Here is a 24,597-nt window from a genome sequence, read left to right on the forward strand (position 1 = left end):
CCCCCCCCCCCCCCCCCCCCGCACGTGAACTCCTGTACTCTCTCCCAAATAAATAAATAAAATCTTAAAAAAAAAAAAAAAAAGAAGAAGAAACTATGGTGGAATATTTTTTATTGTGATGTCAGTATCCAGGGTAGAATCTGCTATATTATTGCTACATAAGACTAATTTGTTCCAATGCATGGACATATTCATGGATAAACAAATGACAACCTTGTTTATGAGCTCCAATTCCATATCTCAGGTAACTGTGTGATTTGTGTGGAGAGCTAAGTCACTTCAAAGCCAACCTAATAGGAAAGTTGACATCTAACACCCCTCATCAAACAATTTTTGTTTCTAAACCCTGACTTACTCTTTTTAACTCTCTGAACTCTCCTTCTCCATCAATACTAAAATTATTTTCCCCATTAATCATGGAGAAACCTTAGTAATTGTGGTTCTTTGAAGAATAGCTTCACTTATTCTGAGGATACAGCTAAAACATTCACCATTAAAAAATTTGAAAAATTCAGTTGCACACACAAATAAGTAAAAAGCACTGGAAATTCCACTCATCTGGGAGAACCGATGTTAATTGGTGCATGTATTTGTTTAACTTTTATCCCTAGCATATTTGCATTTCAGTGTTTGCTATGGAGCATACTGTTTTGTAATCTACTGTTATTGTACTATATTGGATGTATTTTCATGTCCTTAGAAAGTATTTTCCACAGATTTCTTAATGGCTGCATGGTATTTTTGGCAGTGATTGACCTATCCTCATCCTTCTTTAATTAATTGGAAGTTCTGTCAAAACCTTTACATTAACTCCACCCTTGCTGTCCAGGCTCTACCTTTCTCCTGTAACCTATTTCAGTAGCCTTCCGTGCCAGATGAATTATTCTAAAGCTTAGTTCTGAGCAAATTGCTCAAAAGTCAGAATGATTCCCCAGGGCCTTCCAAATAAGGCCCCAGTCCTGAGGAGGACCAGCAAGGACTTCTGTTGATTTCTTCTGCACACCCAGGCTCTAGGTGAGACTGCTCACCATTCTTAGAGCATTTCCTCTAATTTCTCTCCTTTTGAATTTTGCCACTTCTCTGTGCCACCATTCTTTTCCAATAGCGATTTTACCCAAATGGCCACTTCAGTGTGAGGCCTTGCTACGATCACCAACTTTCTGCCCTCACTACTGCTCCATTCCTTATCCCTCTTCTTATATTTTTTTCTCCTTCATTCTTATAACTATCTAACAGACCATATAGTTTACTTCTTCAACTTGCTAATTGCCTCTGTGCCTTAGCTGTAATAAAAGTTCCAAGAAAGCAATGATTTTTACTTCTGTCTTGCTTATTGCCATATCCCTAAAATAGAGAACAACGCTTAATACATAAAGAGCACTCAGAATATATTTGAGATAATGAATGATTGAATGAAATAATTAATTAATTAATAATGAATATTTACTGGCAAAATTCTGTAAGACCTCGGGGAAGTGAAATCTCTTATTCCAGTGCTTTGCATATAGTACACATTCACAATGGAGTTGTGCAATGTGAAGCTCCTTAAAGGCAGAGAGCAATTATCTTTGTAGCTCTTACAGTTCTTAGTGCATTGATACTCAATAAATAGTTCTAAAAATAATTAAATTATTGCCGCAAATAAAATTAAATTCTTACCAAAAACAAAGAGGGAGTTACATACAAGGGCATTTTACCATTTTCTCTGTTGTTTAAGATGTATGTATTTCCTTTTTTAAAGAATACCTGTTATCCGCACAATGCCAACTATGCCCAAAGAAATCACTATGTGAATGTTCTACATCTTTGCAGATCATTAATGCTGCACTTGCTTTGGCTGCAAGACCCAAAAGTCAAGTGGTCAAGAAAACCATGGAAATGTACAAGCACACGTGGGAAAATCATATCCATGTCCTCACTGAAGCTGTAGATGACATTACAAGCATTGATGACTTCCTTGCTGTATCCGGTATGTTTTTGATCTTTTAATTTATACATTTGCTCTTGTCAATTTTCTGAAACAGGATAATTCTGAATATAATGAATTTTATGCAATATAATGAGACTCTTGTTAATGATCATCTTTCTTGAAGCAAAGTACTGCTATGTATGATCTACTCTAGGTTAATGAGCCTTATGCCTTGTAATCCTCGCAACTCAACAATTTACACTGTGTCTCTAAAAAAACTCCTAATCATAGACAAAGCGTAATTGAAAATAGTAGCTGGAAATCTTAGGCATTTTCTGGCTTTTTGAATTAATAATAAAAAATACAATTCCCCCTTTAATATATTTATATCTTTTGATTTCTCTGCACTTCTTTTCCAACAGAATTTTTCTTCACTAGAAAATTTAGATAGATAGACAGACAGGAAAACTCTTCATTGCTTTCAGATACAATATGTACTTCAGCTTCCAGTATATGTATTTGAATAATGGCGATCTAAATAATCAAATAAATAAATCTAAACATTTGACTACATCAGTCACAGATGGGCTTGAAATTTCATGTCAAACCTAGATGGTTTTTTTATCACATAATACAATAGTATAGCATAGGATTATGAAATTGCTCTCATAAAGCCATACTCTCAGAAGCATAACTCAGGTTTTGATTATATTGTTATAGCAGCAAAGAACTAAATACTTCTTAATCCTTTTTATTTTCTTAAAAATTAAGCGTCTCATTAAAATAAATTACATTTTTGGGGCACCTGGCTGGGTCAGTCAGAAGAGCATGTGACTCTTGATCTCAGGGTCCTGAGTTTGAGCCCCATGTTGGGTGTAGAGATTACTTAAATAAAAACTTTTAAAAAATAATATAGATTACATTTTTTTCATTTTTTTTTGAAGGAGACTGGAATGTGATATTATTTTTTATAAAATGCATATTCTCATGAATTTCTAACATCATTTTATCTTTTAAAAGTTTCCTGATGTAGTTTGTCTATCTGTGAAACTCATTACTTTCATGCATGTATATATTCTCATCTTGAATCTGGAAACTTGAATGATAGTTCTGGTGTATTTTCACGATACATTAATGAAAGAAATGTGTGGTAATTATTTTAAAATTGTTTTATTTCTGGAGAGCTGAAAACTTTGAAAATAATAGAAAATGTATGGGTGAAAATATTAACATCCCTCGATCTCACTATTCAGAAATAACAACCATTATCTGATTTATTTCCATCCAAATTTATATTATATATATAAATCTATGTTTTTAAATAATTGTGTCATGAGGTATATAATAAATATTTAGCTGAATTTTCCCACATCATTATACATTCTTCAAAAAAAGCTGTTCTTCTTTCATTAGCATTTGGATAAATTGCAGTTTTAACTATTATAAACAATGCTATATTAAGCATATTTTTGTCTATTTGCTGTCTTCTTAGTATAGATTTTGTGTGTATGTGTGTCCAATCAATGTCTTATATTGGGGAAATCTTTGGTTTAATTATTAAATGCTAGATTCTGTTTTTTAATTGGTTCTTTTGGTTACAAAACAAAGAAACCTGCTCACACTACTCTATGTAAAGGCAATTTCTTATAGGTTTACTAATGACACAATAGGGAGAACCTCCTGGACACATCAGAGCAAGAACTATAATTGGCCTGTCCTTGCATGATTAGAGCTGAGGGATCCCTGAGATCTAAGCAAGTCCATAGGTCCTTAGAGCGGGAGCTCATGCTGTTTCTTTTCAGTGCGCTGGATTAACCTGACCTCCCAACCTTCTCAGTCTTCTACTTTCTGTGAACAGCTTTAGCACTTCAGCATGTTTTGCCTATACATAACAGAAAACTCATGAAAGTTTCCTAAGTAACTAAAATCTTTAATTACCTCATGTAACTAGATGTTTAAGATAGTTGATTCTAGACTTACTAGCCCAAGCAGGGAGGTGGATAGGAATAGTCAGGATATGTGAGGAAGAGTATTTTATCACTAGCATTGTTTAGAATTGTCAGTACAGGATAATAATTAAAAAGTGGATTAATATTTAATGTGTTTCATTATTGTTTTAAAATTCTCTACAGATAATGCACTCCATTATTCTATATCCAGGGTGAATTGTTCCTACTTTTCTGCCCTTTGGATGCTCTCGCTGGTAGTGGTCTAAGGTTATTAATGACCTATGTAGACATCTCTGGATTCTGTTGACCTTCCCTCATGGTTGCATCTCAGAACTGACATTTCAAAGCATTGTACAATACCACCTAAAGCAGGAAGGCAAGGTAGCTTGTTGGCTTCAAGTTGTCAGGACGGAATCTTTCCTGGGTGACTTCCATAGGACTTTCTCTTATGTGTCATAGGTCAAAACTTGTTCCTGTACCTATGCCTGAACCAACTGCTGGCAAAAGGAAATGGGATTTCCGTGATAGGCTTAGAATGGTGAAAAATGGTTCATAACTAACTGGGGGCCAGAGGAAGTGGTAGTCCTAATTCGTAGCACTTCCTGATTTCTGTGCCATACATACTGCCACATTGGCAGGTTTTAAGCTACCAATGTGATGTCGCTGAAGAGATGCATGGAGACACCTCTTGTGAGTTGGTGTAACAGATTCTAGCAGACTACTGGGCTTAGAACAGTCATAATTCAGCCTTTCTGACTAATTACTTACAATGCAAACAAAATCAGAGGTTTTATGATCAGAAAAGAAAGAAAAATGACTATTGATTAGACACAAAAGATGTCTACCCCAGGCACTCCTTCCTCAGGTTTCTGTGCTTTCATAAACTTACCTTGTATTAGTTTAGCATTGATGATTCTCATTACATCGTAACTTTCAACATCTGTTCCCACAAATAATGGCATCTTTTCTCAGAATCTTCTACTGGCTTTATATATACATTTTCTTTAGTATTAGGCTAGAAGTCCTAAGTCCAAGATCACAGGCCAACCAATGGATGGGTTTCTTTATTTCACATAGCTAATCATGCTTCAAAGAGCTGTGATGGTGGCTGCCACAATCTGGCAGCTTTCGTGTGGGGGCAGATTGTCATAGAAAAAGTTGCAGATGTGATTAGCAGTGAGCAACTTCTCTGGTGATACTTTATAATGATCTTTCAGAAATCCTGTTTGTACTCAGACTACTGGTTCCTCCGTGTGCCAGGTGGAAAAACTGACAACTTAGTTCATGTTTGTGAATTACATAGAGAATATTACATTTTCATAATTCTTATAAAATAATTTCATCTTTGCCTTTGGCTTTCTTTCAGTACTTGATAATAATACTCAATTCTTTTTGTTTTCTTTTATAAGAAAAAAATAATAGAGGCCCTGAAAAGATTCCCACTTTTCTTCTGAGTCAGTTGTGAAAATTTGGGGATTCTCAGAACATTAGCTTGCCACATTAAAATATAAACAAAACTTAAAACCTAAAATCGGTGAGAAAAGATTCTTTTACTTTAAACTATTATTTTATTGTCATTAGCAAAGGTAGGGATCACCCTGGTAAAAAGTTTGCATTATAATAATGTTTTAGAGTGATTAGATCACCTAATATTGACTAATAGGTCTTGAAATAATACCAGCATCTTTTATTTAACTAGTGCTCTTCCCAATATAGAAATATCATTGATGATTTTTAAGTTGTATGTTTATATAATCACCAAATTTCTCATGATATACAGAAGTCAAAATACCAACTTTTAGAAGCCATTTTTGCATTATTTTGTTTCATCACATACATAGAAAACTCTGAACATAAGTACAGTTTTTTTTTTTTTTAAGATTTTATTTATTTACTTGAGAGAGAGAGACAGCCAGCAAGAGAGGGAACACAAGCAGGGGGAGTGAGAGAGGAAGAAGCAGGCTCTTAGTGGAGGAGCCTGATGTGGGGCTCAAACCCTGAACGCTGGGATCACGCCCCGAGCTGAAGGAAGACACTCAACCACTGCGCTACCCAGGCGCCCCAGATTTTTTCTTGAAAACCATAAGGGATATAGCCACTTCATCAATTTATTGTATATTTAAAATTTTTATGTGTAAAAATAAAATGAAACAGTGAACCAAAATCCACTTTTAAAATCAAAGGGATGTTTGGCAAACTAATTTCCCTCACATTCAGTTGTCCAACAGAGGCTCTTTTCAGTTTAATGTTATTTATGTAATACTTTCAGTATCACCTTGCAAGTAATTAGAAAAAAAATTTTAAATGCATAGGTCTCCAAACTTTTTGTCCCATCACTGACTGTAGGACTTAACCCTACACCATTCACTGTTCTTTGTTTTTGTTTTGTTCTTTTTTTTTTTTTAATCACTCTCTGAAAATATGTGTTAAGAGAACACTTGTCAGAAAGTTGCTGGACTGAAAGATTCTTTGACCATATCAAGGTCTATCTTTCACATAGACAGAGGATGTTCCTATGTGAGGAGATTTGTGAAGCTCTGTCTTTCCAGCCTGCCAAGATGCCTGAAATCCCAATATTAGTTATCCACATGGGAAAATAAAAAGTTTAAGGTTTCCATTTAAGATGCAAATTTGGGAGAGAAAACATATTAACACATGCCTCAACTGTTTGAATCATTGCATTAATGACTCATAGTGAATTGTAACCCCAAGGAACTAAGTTCAGAAGAAATAAACTTTGATAGAAGAGGAAATGACTTGGACCATAAGAACTATTCAACAATTACTAAGAACTGACTAAATGTGAGGGTTTATGAAGATATGAACTTTCTTTCATTTATTCATTAATTCATTAAATATTTACTGCATAATTTGAAGTGCTAAACCCTACAAAAGGTCCTTGGGATTGAAAAAGGAGTTAAAAGCTAGCAGAAGAGGTAACTTGCAAGAAAGCTGTGATGATGGGGATTGTTGGAAGGAAGAGACCACGTGAGGGATGGAGTAACAATGACAATGGTTTGGAATTTTCTAAAAGAGAGATTGACCACTTATTGATTAGAATTAGCACTGTTGTTCCCTTATTGTAAAAGGTTTTCTCATTTTAAAGATAATACCATATTGACTGTCAGTGAAGTATAATGTTGAAGGATGCTTGGAGATCTCTTTTACTCCGTGTTCTAAATTTCTAATACATACACTTTTCTCCATATCCACTGCCCTCACCCCCCAGTTCAAGCCACTCTCTCTTACCTGAATTACCATGTGGTTTTTCTACTTGAACCTCCGGCTTCCAGAGTTTTGCTTGAAGGCTTTCAATAGATATTTGCTGAATGAATAAAAGTATTTATCCCCCTTTTTAATTCTGTGCAAGATTAATTTGAGGTTTATGTCTTATGCTTTGAACAAATATGTTCATCTTTGGAATAAATAGTTTAAGAAACCTTCAAATTATGAAAAATAACTTTAAGCATTAATCATCACAATGTTCTGTGATCTTAACTTAGTGACACAAACATAACTCTGATGCTATCTTCAAAAATGTGCTAACAGAAGCCTCCATTCATGACATTGTGGTAAACATGATCTTTGGCTTCTAAAAAGTTTTATCTGAATCATTTGACAAAGAAAAATGAAAAGACTTACAATTTTCTTTCAAAATTAATGCCAAATAAACACATAATATTAGCAAGATCAAAGTGCTAAATCAGGGGCGCCTGGGTGGCACAGCGGTTAAGCGTCTGCCTTCGGCTCAGGGCGTGATCCCAGTGATCTGGGATCGAGCCCCACTCCAGGCTCTTCTGCTATGAGCCTGCTTCTTCCTCTCCCACTCCCCCTGCTTGTGTTCCCTCTCTCGCTGGCTGTCTCTATCTCTGTCGAATAAATAAATAAAAAATCTTTAAAAAAAAAAAAGTGCTAAATCAATTGCACACAGACTAAGCACTCTTAATACTCAATATAATGGTTATGGAATAGGTGTTGGGACTAAAGGATGACCAATATAGTATATATCTATGGAAATATAAGTTATATAATAATAATACATTGAAGAAACCTTGAAGAATAACCTTGAAGAAATTGGAATAGCATCCTGGAAAAAGAGAAAAGTGTGTAAAAGTGCATGGTAGCTTTGAGGAAGGGCAAGTTGACCAGCATTACAGGAACAGAGGGTACATCAGGTTTGGTACTGGGCTTACAAAGTCAATAGGTGATATTATATAAAACCCTAAACATTTGAGGAAGGTGTAGATCCCCTAAAATATTAACTAGTAGTGTCACAGACTGCATCAGTTTTTCAGAACACTAACTCTGAAAACCACCCTTACAGAATTAGGTAGTATAGAGCTAAACGATGATTTAATTGTTCTAAGAAGTGAAAATAAAGTAAACCCAATATAAAGCAGGTATGCCCTCATTTTCTCCACCTCACCTCCAAAAAATTAAAATGTTTAAGACTGACACATCCACGATGTAACAACAGGAAGGTGAGGTGAGAGCCAATTTGATGACTTAAACCTGGCTCAGGCTGAATAACTCCAGAGCCTGTTTACGAAGAAAAAAATTTCTTCTTCATCTGGATAATCCAGTGATGACCTGCAGCCAGGATTTTCTATGCCATTGGCTAAAATCAAGAGACAGTGTTGTGGCTGTAAGATTATTTTCTCTGGGTCCTTCGTGATTACATTTTCATGTGATGGTATACGCCTCAGTGATCGCTCTGGTGACTGTGGGGAAATCACACAGCTTTACGTAAGTCGTGGAAAGACAGGGAGAAAGCACGCTTTAGAAAATGATTGAGTAGGCTCTCCCGAAGTAATCCATTATTGCTCTACTGCTAATTAGGTTTTGAATAACTGCCTATACTTACATGACTAAAGAATAGTTTGGGCATGTGAACTGGAATTTATCATGCATCATTCCATGTACTCACAGGCAAGTTCACTCAGGATGCTCTCAGTTGAATGAATGATGAATATCCTGCAGTACTATTGTTTGAATATTATGAATTTGATTTTTAGAAAAGCCATAATTAGAAGTCCTCTTTTGACTTTGTCGAAATCAGGTTTGAGAATTTTTATCAGAACTTTAAGGTAGAACTGGAATAATCATCAATAATCTTACTGATGAAATAAATAGCACTGAGGGCTTGCATCTTAGACTTGTATATAAAGGTAATAAATATTTCCTAAATTCTGAAGATGCCCTAGCTATGTACTTAAAAAGGCTCCGAGTGACAAAAATAGACCTTTAATAAAGGATTTTCTTAAAATTGCCTCAGTGAATGTATGTATACTATTAGTTACCATATTATTTGGAATAGACACAAATTTCAGAAACTTTCAACAAAAACAGAATCAAAGTGATTACCAAAATTTCATTTGTATTTGATTATTTCTGGGCAGCATCTCAGCTGTAAGCACATGCATTTAATAAGTGTAATTTGGAAAAATAAAAATCCTTAATATGGTGAATTCTGTGGGAAATTTTATACATTAGATGAGGGATGAGAAGAAAAGTTTCTCCTTGCCGTACAATTCCCCCCCACCTACTTGTAATTCTAAGACATGCTCCTAAACATTCTGAAAGACTGAAGTCTCCAGCTAGAGATGAAGGGGTTTTAGGCAGGAAAAGCAGGATGCTCCTTACCTACATTTTCTCCAAAGGTAGGAGAAATGGAAAAATCCTGCTAGATACAGGATCTGAAAGTAGGAAGTCATGTATCTGAGCTTGCAAGTTTGTGTTGGCATAATTTTAAGGATTTTAATCACATCCTGGAGAATCTTAACAAAACAGTAAAAACTTCTGCTTACAGAGTGGCTCCAGAGATTGTGCTGTGAACAATTTATGTATATTTGAGAAATGCAGCTAAGGATTACATTCTCACAAAACATTCCTACTAAGATTTTACCACTAAAGAAAATCTTATAGATGAGGCATCAAGACAATGGACTATTCCCTCGAATCAATGGGAAGCACAAGAGAAGAAGAGTTTGGAGGGGGTTAAGTGTGCTTAGGATTTATGATTTTGTCATTTCCTACCAAATCTATGATCTTTGAGAAATAATTTCTACTCACCAAATGCCCTTCTCTAAAATGTTAAAAGTAATATTACTTTGCCATGGTCTGAATGTTTGTGTCCCCCCAAATTCCTATGTTGAAACCCTAGTGTCCTATGTGAAAGTATTAGAAGACAGGGCCTTTGGGTGGTACTTAGGTCAGGAGGATGAAGTCCACATGAAGGGGATTAATCTTCTCATAAAGGAGACCTTACAGAGATCCCTTGTCCCTTGCACTATGTGAGAATGTAGAGAGAAGGCATTGGATGTGAACCAGGAATAGGGTTCTCATCAGAATGCAATCTTGCTGATACCTTGATCTTGGACCTCCCAGTCTCTATAACAGTGAGAAATAAATTTCTGTAATTTATAAACTACCCAGGCTGTGTTGTTTTGTTAGACCAGGATGCATTGACTTAAATACATTTATTCATTTATTTAACAAATATGTACTGAGTACCTACTCGGTGATGAGATTGTTTTAAATCCTGGAGATAGAACAATCAATGTAACAGACAAAACTCCTTATCCTCTTAGAACTCACATTTTCATGTAGTTGGAAGGATTAAATAAAATGATATATTTAAAATGTGTTGAAGAGTGATTAGGACATAGTAAGTGGCCCAGTAAAAGATAGGTATTATTACTAGCATCACTGACAGGCCATTGCTAAAATTTAAAACAGGTATGATAAAGATAAATCTCTTTAAAGGAGCTACCTTGTTAAACTATCCCGATAGTACATTATAGTTTATCAAAATAACTTAAGAATTATCTTGAAAACTATGTTGTATAGCTGTCACATGTCAAGACATTAAAAATATATATGATTTAATGCCAAATATTGACGAGATGTAGTAAAATGAGAACTCTTACACACTGCTTCTGGGAAGGTAAATTGTTGTAATCTGTTTGAAGAACAAAATAACATTATGTGGTACCTGGACTATTTTGCCACAAATATCCTTCTATTTATGTATTGGAGAAACTTGTGCACATATTCATAAAGAAAATTTGTACAAGCATGATCATTATGGATTTTTTATTAAATAGTGGAAGCTTGAAATACTATAAACACCCATCAGTAGGAGAAGGAATAAATAGCAGCAAACATAGTAGTTAAAACAAACTTGTTTCATATGTCAATGGAACAGGTTTTTAAAAGCAATATTGAGGAAATTAGCAAGTTTTAAAGCAATGTGAACAGTAGGGTGCCATAAATGCCACACATAGCAAATGCATAAGGGTCATTAACCCTGGAGAAGGAGGAGTTGGAAGGGACTGAGAAAGAGTACATGTGGGACTTAGACTTTAACGTTTTATTCTTTAAAAGTGATATCAGAACAAAATCTCATGAAAAAATAGCATCCATTATTATTGAAGCACATAGATTAGTTTCTGTATTTTCTTATAATTTCTACTTTTCTTAAACTTTTATAATAAAGGAGTTACAGGAGAAGTAAATGTCAAGGTGGAAAAACAGGCGACATGGTTGATTATGTGCCTGGGGTAACACAGAGATCTTCCCAGGCAACTCATATCAGCACCTCTAACTTACCAAATAATGGAGATCATCCAGTATTCTTGAATTTGAATGTGAATCTCAGTAATACAGTTTAAGAAAATGCTTTGTGAATGTGAACCTAAACCTTTATCACTCAGGGTCAGATTCTGATGGAATGATATTCTGTGAGATCTTGTACCATTTTTTACCCTTGTTTTGTGGATGAGGGTATTAAAATGATGGCTAGATTTAAAAAATTGTGAAATATTTCAAGCATCCCTGAAAGACTAGAGGGTATACAATAATAAACAATGTAATCTTACCATGAAGCTTTGCCAAACCTTTACTTTTGTCATACTTATTATTACATGTAAAATTGAACACCCTTGTTTAACCTTTCCTAGGATTTTATAAATTTCCCTTTACTAAGGAGCTTTGATGAAAGCTCTTGCCTTTTGATAATCAGGTCTGCATGACAAACATTTTCCTTCTGTTGGATTAGATCTATTCATCAAAATAATCAGAAACTGTTTAGGGAATAGAATCTTCTTACTTTGGGCATATGCAAACTCAAAGCTAAAACTGAAAAGTATCCCATCGCAGTTTGACAACATGATTTAAGTGACATTTTTATCCTACCATCTTTATGGCAATTGTGATAGTAAGTAATGGAAGAATGAATGTCTCTGAAGCAAGCACCCAACACACACTTTGGTATTGACGAGTTAATCATTTATTGCGTCAATCAACAAAAATTTATTGACAATTTCTATTTACCTTAGAGATACAATGGTGAATAAGACACATGAGACTTATTTATAAGGGATTTGTAGTCTAATGGAGGAAAGAATCCCTCAGATGCCAATTACAACATGGTAAAATAGCGTCTGTTGGGAAAGACACCAAGGCTGTCTATCAGCAAAGGAGTTGTGTGACAACCAGTCTTTAAAGCCTCGTCATTTTTAAATTTTTACTTGATTTTGTGATTATTCTTTCATATCTTGGCATTTAATAGATCACTATATGGAACTACAGAATTTAATTCAAAGAAGGTTCAAAGCGAAATCCATATTTACTTATAATATTATTTTATTCATCTCTGTAATAATTATGGATGTACAGCAATTTTCAATCTGCTTTTCCATAACAATTTTTAAAATGTATAATTAGCAAGAATTTACAAATGACTTAATCATTTACATCCATTTATAATTTTATATGTGTTTATTTTCTTTCTGCACCGATTTCCTTGTAGGAAATCAGCTGCTTTGAAATTTCAGGTTTTCATAACACAAGTATCTGTTAAATGATAATTTTAGAATATGACTATTAAAATCTAAACTGAGAAAAGATATAATTGAAACTGCCAAAAATCTAACAATTATAATATATTGATTTTAAAATATCCAGTGCCATCCAGACCAGCTGCCATGCAACTTCCCATAGCCTTTTCAATGTAGTCTATTTTAGGACATTTCAGATGTGGATGAAATGTAGGGCTTTTATTTGCTTTTTTACAAGTTCTGATAGTATATGTGGAAATTGGTCATGGGAGGAATTAAAAATGGTCTTTTTTGTGTATCTCAATAATTCAGTATATTATCATAACATTTAAATTCCCATGGCGTCATTTAATATCTTCTTGCAAGTTTGCATCCACCATTTTGATGGTGATTTATGTATATTATGTTTCCATAATAAACTGCATATAAATCCTCTTCACCTAATGACATGGGAAATTTCATGAAAACAGAGATATTCAGTCTTGCAACTTTACTCTTTCTTTGTGAACTGGGTTATAAAATCTAGTTATATAAAACTGTATAAGTTGTTTATGATCAGTACATTTTAAGGCAACATATTTAAAGTATAAAAACCAGCTAAGGAACAATGGAGACTCACTCTAAATTATAGATCAGTTCTGTATTGATCTGCTCTATCATATTTAGGCAAAAAAAAATGTGTGGTTCCTGTATTAAAAGTACTTTATTAAAGCATGATATATATTTACACTGTCACAATTTCAATAAATGAGTTCATAATTTTTCTGCATCAGTATTTATATCATTCTAATAGCTGTTCCATAGTGTATGTGTGTTTACTTTGGTGCATGACTTTTTTATTTTTTATTTTTTTAGAAATGCTACTACTGTTAATATATGTGGAAACATTCATCCCAGGAACTCTAAGAGTTTTATAGATATATCCTCATTTATTGTTCCACCTAAAAAGAATTTTGCTAGTATAATCATGTTTAATATATAGAAGCCTGTCACAAAGAATTCCTGAATTGCTCAAATTCTTTAGGACCGTAAATAAGAATGATGTTACTTTTAGCTACTCTCTAATATAAAGGGTATGTAAAAGCACCTCTTTTTCAGAGCAGTCTATTATCCCCTATTAAAAATTAGTTTTTGGCTTTTTTTTTTTTTTTTTTTTTTTTGTCAAAATGTGGAGGTCATGTTTGGACCATAATTCTGGGTTTTTCCATCTTGAACTTTCTTGAATCAGAGAGAAAGATATACCTAACTCTTAAGGCTAACTTTTGATTTGTTATTCATTCTGCTTTTGAGTCAAATAATTAACAAAAGCTCAAATCTCTTCCTCTATAAGTCGTTGGTTGCCCATGAGGACACGGCTGAACAATTTTGTAGATCATGATAAAGCAAAATAAATATTCCTTTGAGCTAGACTAAATATGGTTTGAGTGGGAAAGTGAGACTCTTCTTTCTTATCAGAAGTCAGTGAGATTCTGGAGGAGAATTTAAATGTGAGAAAAACAAAACAATTAAAAAACACTCAAAACATCAGATGAGTAAAGATGAGGTCAAAGAACGAGATGCAACCAATCAGAAGTGTGCTGTTAGGTTTTACTTCATTGCAAAGCTTTACAAAACGCTTGGTAGACTACAGATCTTTAATAAACATTTGTTTAATTAAATTTGTTTTACTTAATGAGCTCTCATTTGATGTCAACAGGAGTAACCTTCAAGTAATTGAGGATAGATTTACTTTTTACGTTTCAGAACCTCCCAACACAGGGTTTAGGGCAAAGGCAGAATGTATGTGTAGCATAACTATTCTAGGCAACTGCAAAATTAAGCATAGCAATGCAAAGCGATTTTCTTGTTGGTATAATCATGCTGTTTCCAAATCAAGGCTTCACCTAGTTGTGTAAATGCACAGAATGATCACCGTGCACCTTTCACCAATGTAAAAGATTAAGCTCGTTTCCTACAGGGCTAAAGGTTTATGTGCCAAGATCTTTATTTCCTAATGTAAAACCTGATGTGTTTTAATTTTGATTTTGTAATTCACTAAACTTAATTTTTTTCTGCTTAATCAGGCACTAACAAGTGATATGAAATATAGGATATGTATGTATTTCAAACGTTTTATGACATGTACCTAAATGATCGTCTTGACAGTAGAGGAGAAAACTTCAAGGTGCCTTTGGAAAAATATCTCTGACAAAATAAAAGTCTTTTTTTTGCCACATTTTAAATGTTATCTGGCTGAGTGCTATTGAATTGTCAGAATTTTAAGTAGTAAGTAAAAATTCAGTTTATCCGCCAGTGACATATGTAAGAAGTTATAAGGAAGCACACATTTACTGTGATTCCACTGAAAGTTCAGTATTTTTCCCCTCTGAAAATAAAAAATGTATAGGTTCCTTATCATTCTCTTGTGCTTTTTAAATAAAATCAATTAAAATTGAGAAGATGTTGCCGTTGTCAGAAATATGACTTATTTAGCAAACAGGACTAAGAATAATGTGTTGGGCAGCTAAGCGCAGGTCACACTCACTGGTAATAAATACACTAATCTACTTTTAAAAAAAATTTAGATAGTGACAGTTTATTACAGGAAAGAATTTAAAATACCGTCGTATCACATAAATTTGGGAACTGACCCTCAGAAGAAAAATCTATAGGCATAGTTTTTTGATATATAGATTTCCTACAAGGATAATCTGGTCGCTATTGGACTTTTATTATCCATATCTTCTGGTTTACGATTGGTAGGATTCTAATTCCCTCCGTATTCTATTTCCTTTAAAAAATGCCCATTAGTGCAAATGATATGTTGGAAGATGGAGAATTGTGTAATTTGTCTTATTCTTGATGTATTTTACATAGAAAACTGAAAATTGTATTGCTGATGTGTTATCAGCAACCAAATGACCTTTATCATCTTAAATACATAATATGCCATGTCAGTCAGAGTAAGGTTTTATTATTAAAAGATAAATTAGCCCTATACAACCGCTTGTTCCAATCATGCCTTTTTCTGCCCTTTTCACCATACTCAATCTGCTTAAATCCTATCCTCAGAACACCACTTTATCCTTTAAACCTTTCTTTCTCCTTTAAACCTTTCTATGCTCTCTCATAATCTTGGATCTGTACTAAAACTTTTATCACTTTCTGCCTTATATTGTAGTTACTTTTATATATTTTTGTTCTCTATTATTTGGAGGTCCTGGAGGGCTGTTATTGGGTAAACTGTATCCCCCCACGTTTATATATTGAAGCTGTAACTCTCCGTACCTCAGAATGTGACTGCATATGGAAATAGGGTTGTTAAAAAAGTAAGGTAAAATGAGGTCATTAGAATGAGTCCTAATCCAACATGACTGGTATTTTTATTAAAAAAAAAAAAAAAAAGTAAAGTAGGACACGAGACAAGTACAGAGGGAGAACATGTGAAGACAGGGAGAAGATAGCTATCTGAAGCCACGGAGAGAGGCTTGAAACAAACCTGGTCAACACTTTGACCTGAGGCTTCCAGCCTCCAGAACCGTGGGAAAATAAAGTTTTGTTGTTTAAGCCACACCACTCTGGGGCACTGTGTTATGGCAGCCCTAACAAACTAATACAGCTATTATTCATCTTTGTTGCTGGATCACTTAGCACAGTACCTTGTACCCAATAGTATCTTAACAAAAGTCATTCAATTGCTTTCCTACACAGTTTATTCACTGTAAACTAAAGTTTTATTTCGGTGAAGTAGAGGAGCATAAGACAACTCCCTCTTTGATCCTTAACATTGGAGAAATAAATGATAACATGCTTCAGTGATCCAGCCTTCCTTTCCAACATTGTTTTTTTCTTTTTTTATTGTCTTTCAAGACTGAATATAAGATTTATTTATTTATTTGAGAGAGAGAGAGAGAGACAAAACACGGGGGAGGAGAAGAGAGAGAGGGAAAAAGAAACCCAAACCAACTCCACAGTGAGTGCAGAGCCCAACATGGTGCTCAGTCTCAGGACTCTGAGATCATGACCTGAGCCAAAACCAAGAGTCACTTAACCGACTGCACCACCCAGGCACCCCAAGACTGAAATTCTTTTTGACAGTTAAGGACCTCTGAAATTCTGTAAAAATTTGATTTGTCCCATGGTTTACTTAGCTGAATTCTGGTATGGATCATATTATAACAGTTATACTTTTGTTTGTTAATTATTATAGTAACAAAATAGTAATTATGACATTAAATCAAAGTGGAAATTACTCCCTTGTCATACTTTAAAATGTAGGTTTATTAGTATATTTTTATTTTGAACACTACATCGTTAAATAATTTCCTATGACATCAACTAATTCACCAGATTATTCCATGGAATTAAAAAAATCAAGGTTCATATTTTTGTATTAGTATGATTTCACAGTAGATATGGTGATAGTAAAAACTCTTTCCCTAGGATTTTAGGATTTAGGTTTAGAATATATGACCTACATGGCTTAAGTAAGTGTCCAATTAACTGAGGGAGAAAGTGAAAATGATATAGAAAGTAAAGGGAAAAAATAAAATATTCTCTTTTTATCTATCACTCTGTGCTATGTAGTTGGTAGGAAATTTCCTTAGCTTTCTGTCACTACTGCCTGGTGGAAACAGTTTTTATACATGAGCTAAACAAAATCACTTCCAGTGTATTTTCCTTTCCTCTGCAATGAAGTTTGGCTGAATTTCCCAGTTACATTGGTGCCTTTATATCCTGTTAATGATTAGTGCGATGTAAGGGATCCCAACTGTGTCATTAGTTATTACATTGATCTCTGTATCTCCAGATACTAATGAAATATTATGTAAATGATAGCTTGTTTTTATCTTTAGTCCCTTTAATGTCCCATTAATCCACCAAATTCAAGTCTATATCATGGCTTTTAAAAATACATTCTCTAATAACAACTTTCCTCATATTCATTATCTTATTCTTAGTAAAGTTTGGTCTCTTTTCTATTCTGGTGGAAAGCGATCCTCAGATGTGAATGTTAAGGTGGTAGGGTGGATAACTCTGAGAGCATATGGGAATTATTCAGGAATAATTTTATCCTTCTGAATCATAGTGGTATATGCATATGCTGTGCTATAGTGATCAATATGCTAATACAATGAAAAATAGACACATTATAACTGGAAGTTGATGGGGTATAATGTGGCAAATATTTGTTACAGATTGGTGGGTTGGTGGTGCACCATGGAATGTGGGCACCACTCACACTTTCTCCTCTGCTTTTGCCATCCACCACTCCCGGTTTATCGTGTGCCCTCTCTCACTTAACAGTTTTGTGGATTTGGGCAGATTGCTTAATATCCTTTGTTTCCTTATTCTGTAAAATGAGAGTAATACTTCCTACCTGACAGGGTAATCTTTGAAGCTAAATAGACAATCGTTGGAAAGTGCATGGCAGAATGACTGTGGCATACAGTCCTCTCAACAAATTGGCTGACTCTAAATCAAAGTTACTAAAAATGAATGTCTTCAGCCTTCGTCCTTTTTGTATATAGGAGTTATTACATTTCCTATTTCTTAACCTTCCAATATCTTAACAATCTCTATGTCTGATAGGATAATTTATTTTCTTCCATCTCCTATTTCATTGATCTTAAGAGTTTGGGAAGATATTATTCTAGGTGGCCTATTACCCAATGGCATACTTCTTTGTTAATTTAAATATAAATCATAGAAATAAGCTTGTGACTATTTTTAGTACAAATAGTGGAATGATGAACTATAATTTTAAAAGGAGATTTATGGTATTGAAATTTTTACTGTGTTTCCCACTGTCTCTGGAAGTGTGCAGAATGCATAACCAATGTGTAATATCCTGAATGCTACCTGGCAGTATCTGCTTCATACTTCTTTATTGTCTAGGTGGTTAATTGGAACTTGTTTTTCTTTTGTCATTTTTTTAAATGCTGTGTTTGTGTGTATGTGTTTAAGATTTATTTACTTATTTGACACAGAGAGAGAGAGAGCATAAGCAGAGGGAGTGGCAGAGGGAGAGGGAGAAACAGGCTCCCAGCTGAGCAGGGAACCCAGTGCTGGGCTCAATCCCAGGACCCAACCCCAGGATCATGACCTGAGCTGAAGGCAGATGCTTAACCAACTGAACCACCCAGAAACCCCTTAAATGCTGTTTTTATTTAATATTGGAGATGCTAGTGGGCAATGAATTGTGTCTCCAGCTTTCCATGGAAGAACTTCTCACATTAATAATAGTGTGGTATTTGTACTCAAAAAACCAAGAAAAAAAGGTAGAAGTGCCAGGCAGATTTGAAAGTTCATGAACACTCAGACTTCCAAAGAAATTAAACGACAAGGGAGATACAAGCTATTACCTTCTTAACCTTTTGAACATATTTGTTGGGGAGAGCAGATGGATAAAGGTTTAGGAGGATTTTTACAGCTCTTATGGTTTTAAATGGCTATTAATGGTTCTTGTCACTCCATTGTCTTTGTTGCAAATCATTCATCTCTTTGGTCTGTCTTTCATTGTGGTTTCACAAAAGAACTGAAACTGACATTATAAAACTATTTTATATAGTATATACCACACTGAATTACTATTAATTGAAGGAGAAAGCATGCTTTGGTTAGAACATTAGTTTTCTGTTTTATAATTATGTCTCCATTGATCTTTTAATTGTTCCACATGTGCCAGATTTTGTCATCTTGCCTTATTCCTGTCTTCTTATTCCTTGTAAATTTGATCTAGCAATTAGTAATATTCTCACTATATCCCCTGAAGCATTATCTGTGCTTTTCAGTATAATTTGGTATGCTCATAGTAGTTTTCAGTTCCTTTTTTTTCAACACAAGTCATAAAACCCCATTTTTCATATCAAAGAAGAATAACTTATAACAGTGGATAGATTGTTCATACAGAACATCAATAAGGAAACATCAGCCTTAAATGACATGTTAGAATAGACTTATCAGGGGCACGTGGGTGGCTCAACTTGAACTTGAGTTCAAGCCCCCATGTTGGGCTCCATGTTGGGGCAGGTACCTACTTAAAAAAAAAAAAAAAAAAGAATAGACTTAGCAGATATTTAAAGAACATTCCAACCAAAAGCAACAGAATTAACATTCTTCTCAAGGGCACATGGAACATTTAGGTAGACCATATGTTAGTCCACAAAACAAATCTTAATAAATATAAGAGGGTTAAAATCATATCAAGCATCTTTTCTGAACACAGTAGTATGAAATGAGAAATTAATGACACAAAGACAATTGAAAAACTACAAATATGTGGAGATTAAAAACACACTACTAAACAACTAATGGGTAAAAGAAGAAATAAAAGAGAAATCCAAAAAGATATTGAGGCAAATGAAAATGGAAATATAACATGACAAAATTTATTTGACAGCAAAAGCTATTGTAAGAAGGAAGTTCATAGTGATAAATACCTACCCCAAGAATCATGAAAAATCTCAAACAACCCAAGTATATACCTCAAGGAACAAGGAAAATAACAACAAATGAAACCCAGAGTTAGTAGAAAGAAGGAAATGAAAAGATTAAAGCAGAAATAAATGGAATAAGACAAAAAGGAACAATCAGTGAAACTAAGAGCTGGTTCTTTTAAGAGATAAAATTGACAAACCGTTAGCTAGCCTCACTAAGAATAAAAGAAGATTCAAGGAAATAAAATCAGAAGTGAAAAAGGAGATGTTATAGTTGTTACAACAGAAATACAAAGTATCATAGGAGACTACTATGAACAATTATGCACCAACAAATTGGACAACCTAGAAGAAATGGATAAATTCCTAAAAACATACAACCTCCCAAGACTAAATCATGATGATGTAGAAAATCTAAACAGATCAGTTACTAGATAGGGGATTGAGTTAGTAATCAAAAATGTCCCCAGAAACAAAAGTCCAGACCAGATGACTTCACTAGTGAATTCTACCAAATATTCAAAGAAGAATTAATACTAAATCTTCTCAAATTCTTCCAAAAAATAGAAGAGAGAGGTCTCTTCCAAACACACCTTAAAGGCCAGCATAACTCCCATACCAAAACCAGACAAGATGTCCTCAAAAAAGAGAATCACAGGCCAATACCATTGGTGAACATAGATGTAAATATCACCAACAAAATATTTTCAGACAAAATTTAATAATACATTAAAAGGATCATACACCATGGTCAAATGGAATTTGTCCTAGGGATCCGAGGATGGTTCATTATTTTCAAAATGAAGATTAATATCATATGATTATTTATGTAGATGCAGAAAAAAGCTTTGACAAGATTCAGCATCCATTTGTGATAAAAACTCTCAACAAGGTGAATATAGAGGGAATGTACTTCAACATATCAAAGGCTCTGTTTGGCAAGCCTACAGCTAAAATCATATTCAGTGGTCAAAGCTTAAAGATTTTCCTCTAATATTAGTAACAAGACAAGAATGTCCATTCTCGCCACTTTCATTCAGCGTAGTATTGGCAGTCCTAGCCAGGGCAATTGAAAGGGAAATAAATAAAAGGCATCCACATTGGAAAGGAAGAATTAAAATAGTCACTATTTGTAGATAACACAATATTATACCTAGAAAGCCCTAAAGATTACATCAAAAAACCTGTTAAAACAAATAAATTCAATAAAGGTGAAAGATACAAAATCAATACACAAAAATCTGTTGTATTTCTAAACACTAATAATGAACTATCGGAGAAATTAAGAAAGCAATCCTATTTAAAATTGCATAAAGAATAATCAAATACCTGGGAATAAATTTAACCAAGGAGTGAATGACTTGTACATTAAAAACTAGAAGACATTAATGAAAAAACTGAAGGAGATACAAATAAGTGAAAGATACTATGTGCTCATGGATTGGAAGGATCAATATTGTTTAAATGTCCATACTACCCAAAGTAATTTACAGATTCAGTGCAATCTCTATCAATATTTCAATGCTATTTTCATACAAGTAGAACAAACATTCCTGAAATTTGTATGGAACCACAAAAGACCCCAAATAGCCAAAGCAGTCTTGAGAAACAATAATAAAGCTGGAGGCAGCAGTCTTTCTGACTTCAAACTATATTACAAAGCTATAGTAATTAAAACAGTATGATAGTGACATAAAAACAGACATGTAGGAGCACCTGGGTGGCTCAGTCAGATAAGTGTCCAACTCTTGATTTTGGCTCAGGTAGTGATCTCAGGCTCGTGAGAATGAGCTCTGCTTTGGGCTCCCCACTCAGCATGGATTCTGCTTGTCCCTCTCCCTCTGCTCTCCCTGCTAGCTCCCTTGCTCACTCTCTTTCTCTGTTTCTCTCAAATAAACAAGTAAACAAATAAATAAAATCTTTTTAAAAAACCCAGACATATAGATCAGTGGAACAGAATAGAGAGCTCCCAAGAAACCCCACACATATATGGTGAATTAATTTATGACGAAGGAGCTGAGAATGTACAATGGAGAGAGAGCAGTCAAAATTGGACAGTCAATGTAATATTGGACCACTATCTTATATCATACATAAAAATTAACTTGAACTGGATTAAAGACTTGAAGTTAAGACTTGAAACCATAAAACTGGTAGGAGAAAACATAGGTGGTAAGCTCTTTGACATAGATCTTGGTGATAATTTTTTGAATCTAACACACCAAAAGCAAAAGCAACAAAAGCAAACATAAACAAATGGAACTACATCAAATCAAAAAGCTTCTGCTCAGCAAATGAGACCATCAACAAAATTAAAAGGCAGAATGGGAGAAAAGAATCACAAATCATGTACTTGATAAGGACCTAATATCCAAATTATATAAAGAACTCATATAACTCAATAGCAAAAGAACTAACAATTGGACTAAAAAATGGGCAGAAGTTCTGAATAGATATTTTTTCCAAAGAAGACATATAGATGGGCAGTCGGTATATGGAAAGACGTTCAGAATCACTAATCATCAGGGAAATGCAAATCAAACCACGCCTGTTAGAATGATTATTATAAAAAAGACAATAACAAATGTTGGCAAGGGTGTAGAGAAAAGGGAACCTTTGAGCATTGTTGGTGGAAATGTAAGTTGGTATAACCACTATGGAAAACAGTGTGTAGGCTCCTCAAAAAATTTTAAAAAATATAACTGCCATGTGATCCAGCAATTCCATTTCTGAATATTTATCGAAAGAATATTTAATCAAAGAAAATGAAAACACTAATTTAAAAAGATATATACACCCCACCTTCATTGCAGCACCATTGACAATAGCCAAGATAAGGAAACAACCTAAGTGCCTAACAATGGATGAATGGATAAAGAAATTATGAGACATGTATATAATTAAGCCATAAAAAAGAATGAAATCTGCCATTTGCAACAACATGGGTGAACCTTGAGGGCATTATACTAAGTGAAAAAAGATAGAGAAAGACAAATGCCATATGGCCTATCGTTTATAAAATCTTAAAAAACAACAAAAATAAGAAAGTCATAGAGAGAAGATTGGTGGGTGTAAGAGGCAGAAAGCTTAGTAGTGAAGTTTTTTTTTAAGTTAAAAAAGTGAGAGAATGTACTTGAGGATAAAATGGTAAGTGAGTTTGATTTGAATTAAGATCATATTGAGGAGGAATCAAACCATGCAAATTAGAAATATATTGCATTTCACAAGAATGTTTCCTCACAGATGTTATAGCTGAATGTGCAGTCTACTCTTACTTTTCTCTGAATGACTAGACAACAGATGAGGAACAGAGAGAACAGAGAAGAAAATAACTGAGAGTAAAAAAGAGAGAAATTACAACAGGAGATCTATTATCAAAGTCAGTTGTTATTCAACTCAATTACTTGATTCACTTTAAATAATAGCCTTTAAAAATCATTCTTTTTTTGTGCTCTGCATATTCTATTTGGGGTTTCATGTTGGTCATAATTCTGATGAAAAGAATAGAGAACAGATTCCACTCTATACAATTTGAATAAAAGGATTTATTACAGCATGCCAGATGGCTTATGGAATTTTTAAGACAATTGAATAAAAATCTATAGAATGAGATTCCAGAATCTATTCTTAAGTGTATACTGCCAAAGGAGTTGCTACTCATGTCATGTTTAAGAAGCTGCTTGTCAAATCAGGGGGCATCTCTTATTACATATATAAATATAGGACTGCCTCAGTCTCAGAAGCTAAATTAGCTATAGTTACTCATTCTGGAACAGCATCACTATGTTCCAATTAGGAAACCTCAAGTGTAAAATCAGAAGCCTGCCACCATCGCTTCAAGGTCCCACATCATGTCACCTTTTCCAAGAAGGCATTTCTGCTAAATCAGAAAGCTTCAGAGACAGTTTGGCTCCAGAATCATACAGACATCCCTTGCCGTAATCCACATTGATTACAATACCCAATATCCCTTTTATGTCAGTTCAAATTTCAAGGCTCATGTGATTGCATCTGATGTAGAACCTGAATGAAACTTGGATCACCAGATGAAAATGAATTAGAGAAATTTTTGTTTTAGCTTCCTATTCTCCAGAGGCAAGGAAAGTCACACTAGAAGAAAATTAGAATAAATATTCTCAGCAAACCTCCATAACTGTATTAAACTTCACTCTTACTTTTCCATATTCATCTTTGAAAATTTCAAACTTTTTATGTGATTCTTTACAGAGAATTATCTATTTGGTCCCACTCTGAGCATAGTCCCAAAGTCTAGAACATCCTAAGCATTGTAAATAAGTGCTGAATAAATACCTATCCAATGAAGAAGAAAGAGGAGGAGGAGGAAGAGGAGGAGGAGAAGGAGGAGGAGGAGGAGGAGGAGGAGGAGGAGGAGGAGGAAGAGGAAGAGGAGGAGGAGGAGGAAGACGAAGGAAAAGAAGGAGAAGAAGGGTAGAAGGGGGAAGAAGAAGGAGAAGGAGGGG

The 24,597-nt window shown here is 34.3% G+C and overlaps 1 protein-coding gene across 1 annotated transcript in view; it reads left to right on the forward strand.

Moving 5' to 3' along the window:
- CTNNA3 (catenin alpha 3) overlaps positions 1-24,597 on the forward strand; it is a 1,592,500-nt gene that overhangs the window by 1,137,329 nt on the left and 430,574 nt on the right. The window contains exon 12 of the mRNA XM_008695933.2: positions 1,813-1,969. Coding sequence (XP_008694155.2) covers positions 1,813-1,969 — 157 coding nt within the window. The remainder of the gene's footprint in view (positions 1-1,812; positions 1,970-24,597) is intronic.

Source organism: Ursus maritimus, unplaced genomic scaffold (genome assembly GCF_017311325.1).
Source record: "Ursus maritimus isolate PB19 unplaced genomic scaffold, ASM1731132v1 scaffold_7, whole genome shotgun sequence".
Taxonomy (NCBI): domain Eukaryota; kingdom Metazoa; phylum Chordata; class Mammalia; order Carnivora; family Ursidae; genus Ursus; species Ursus maritimus.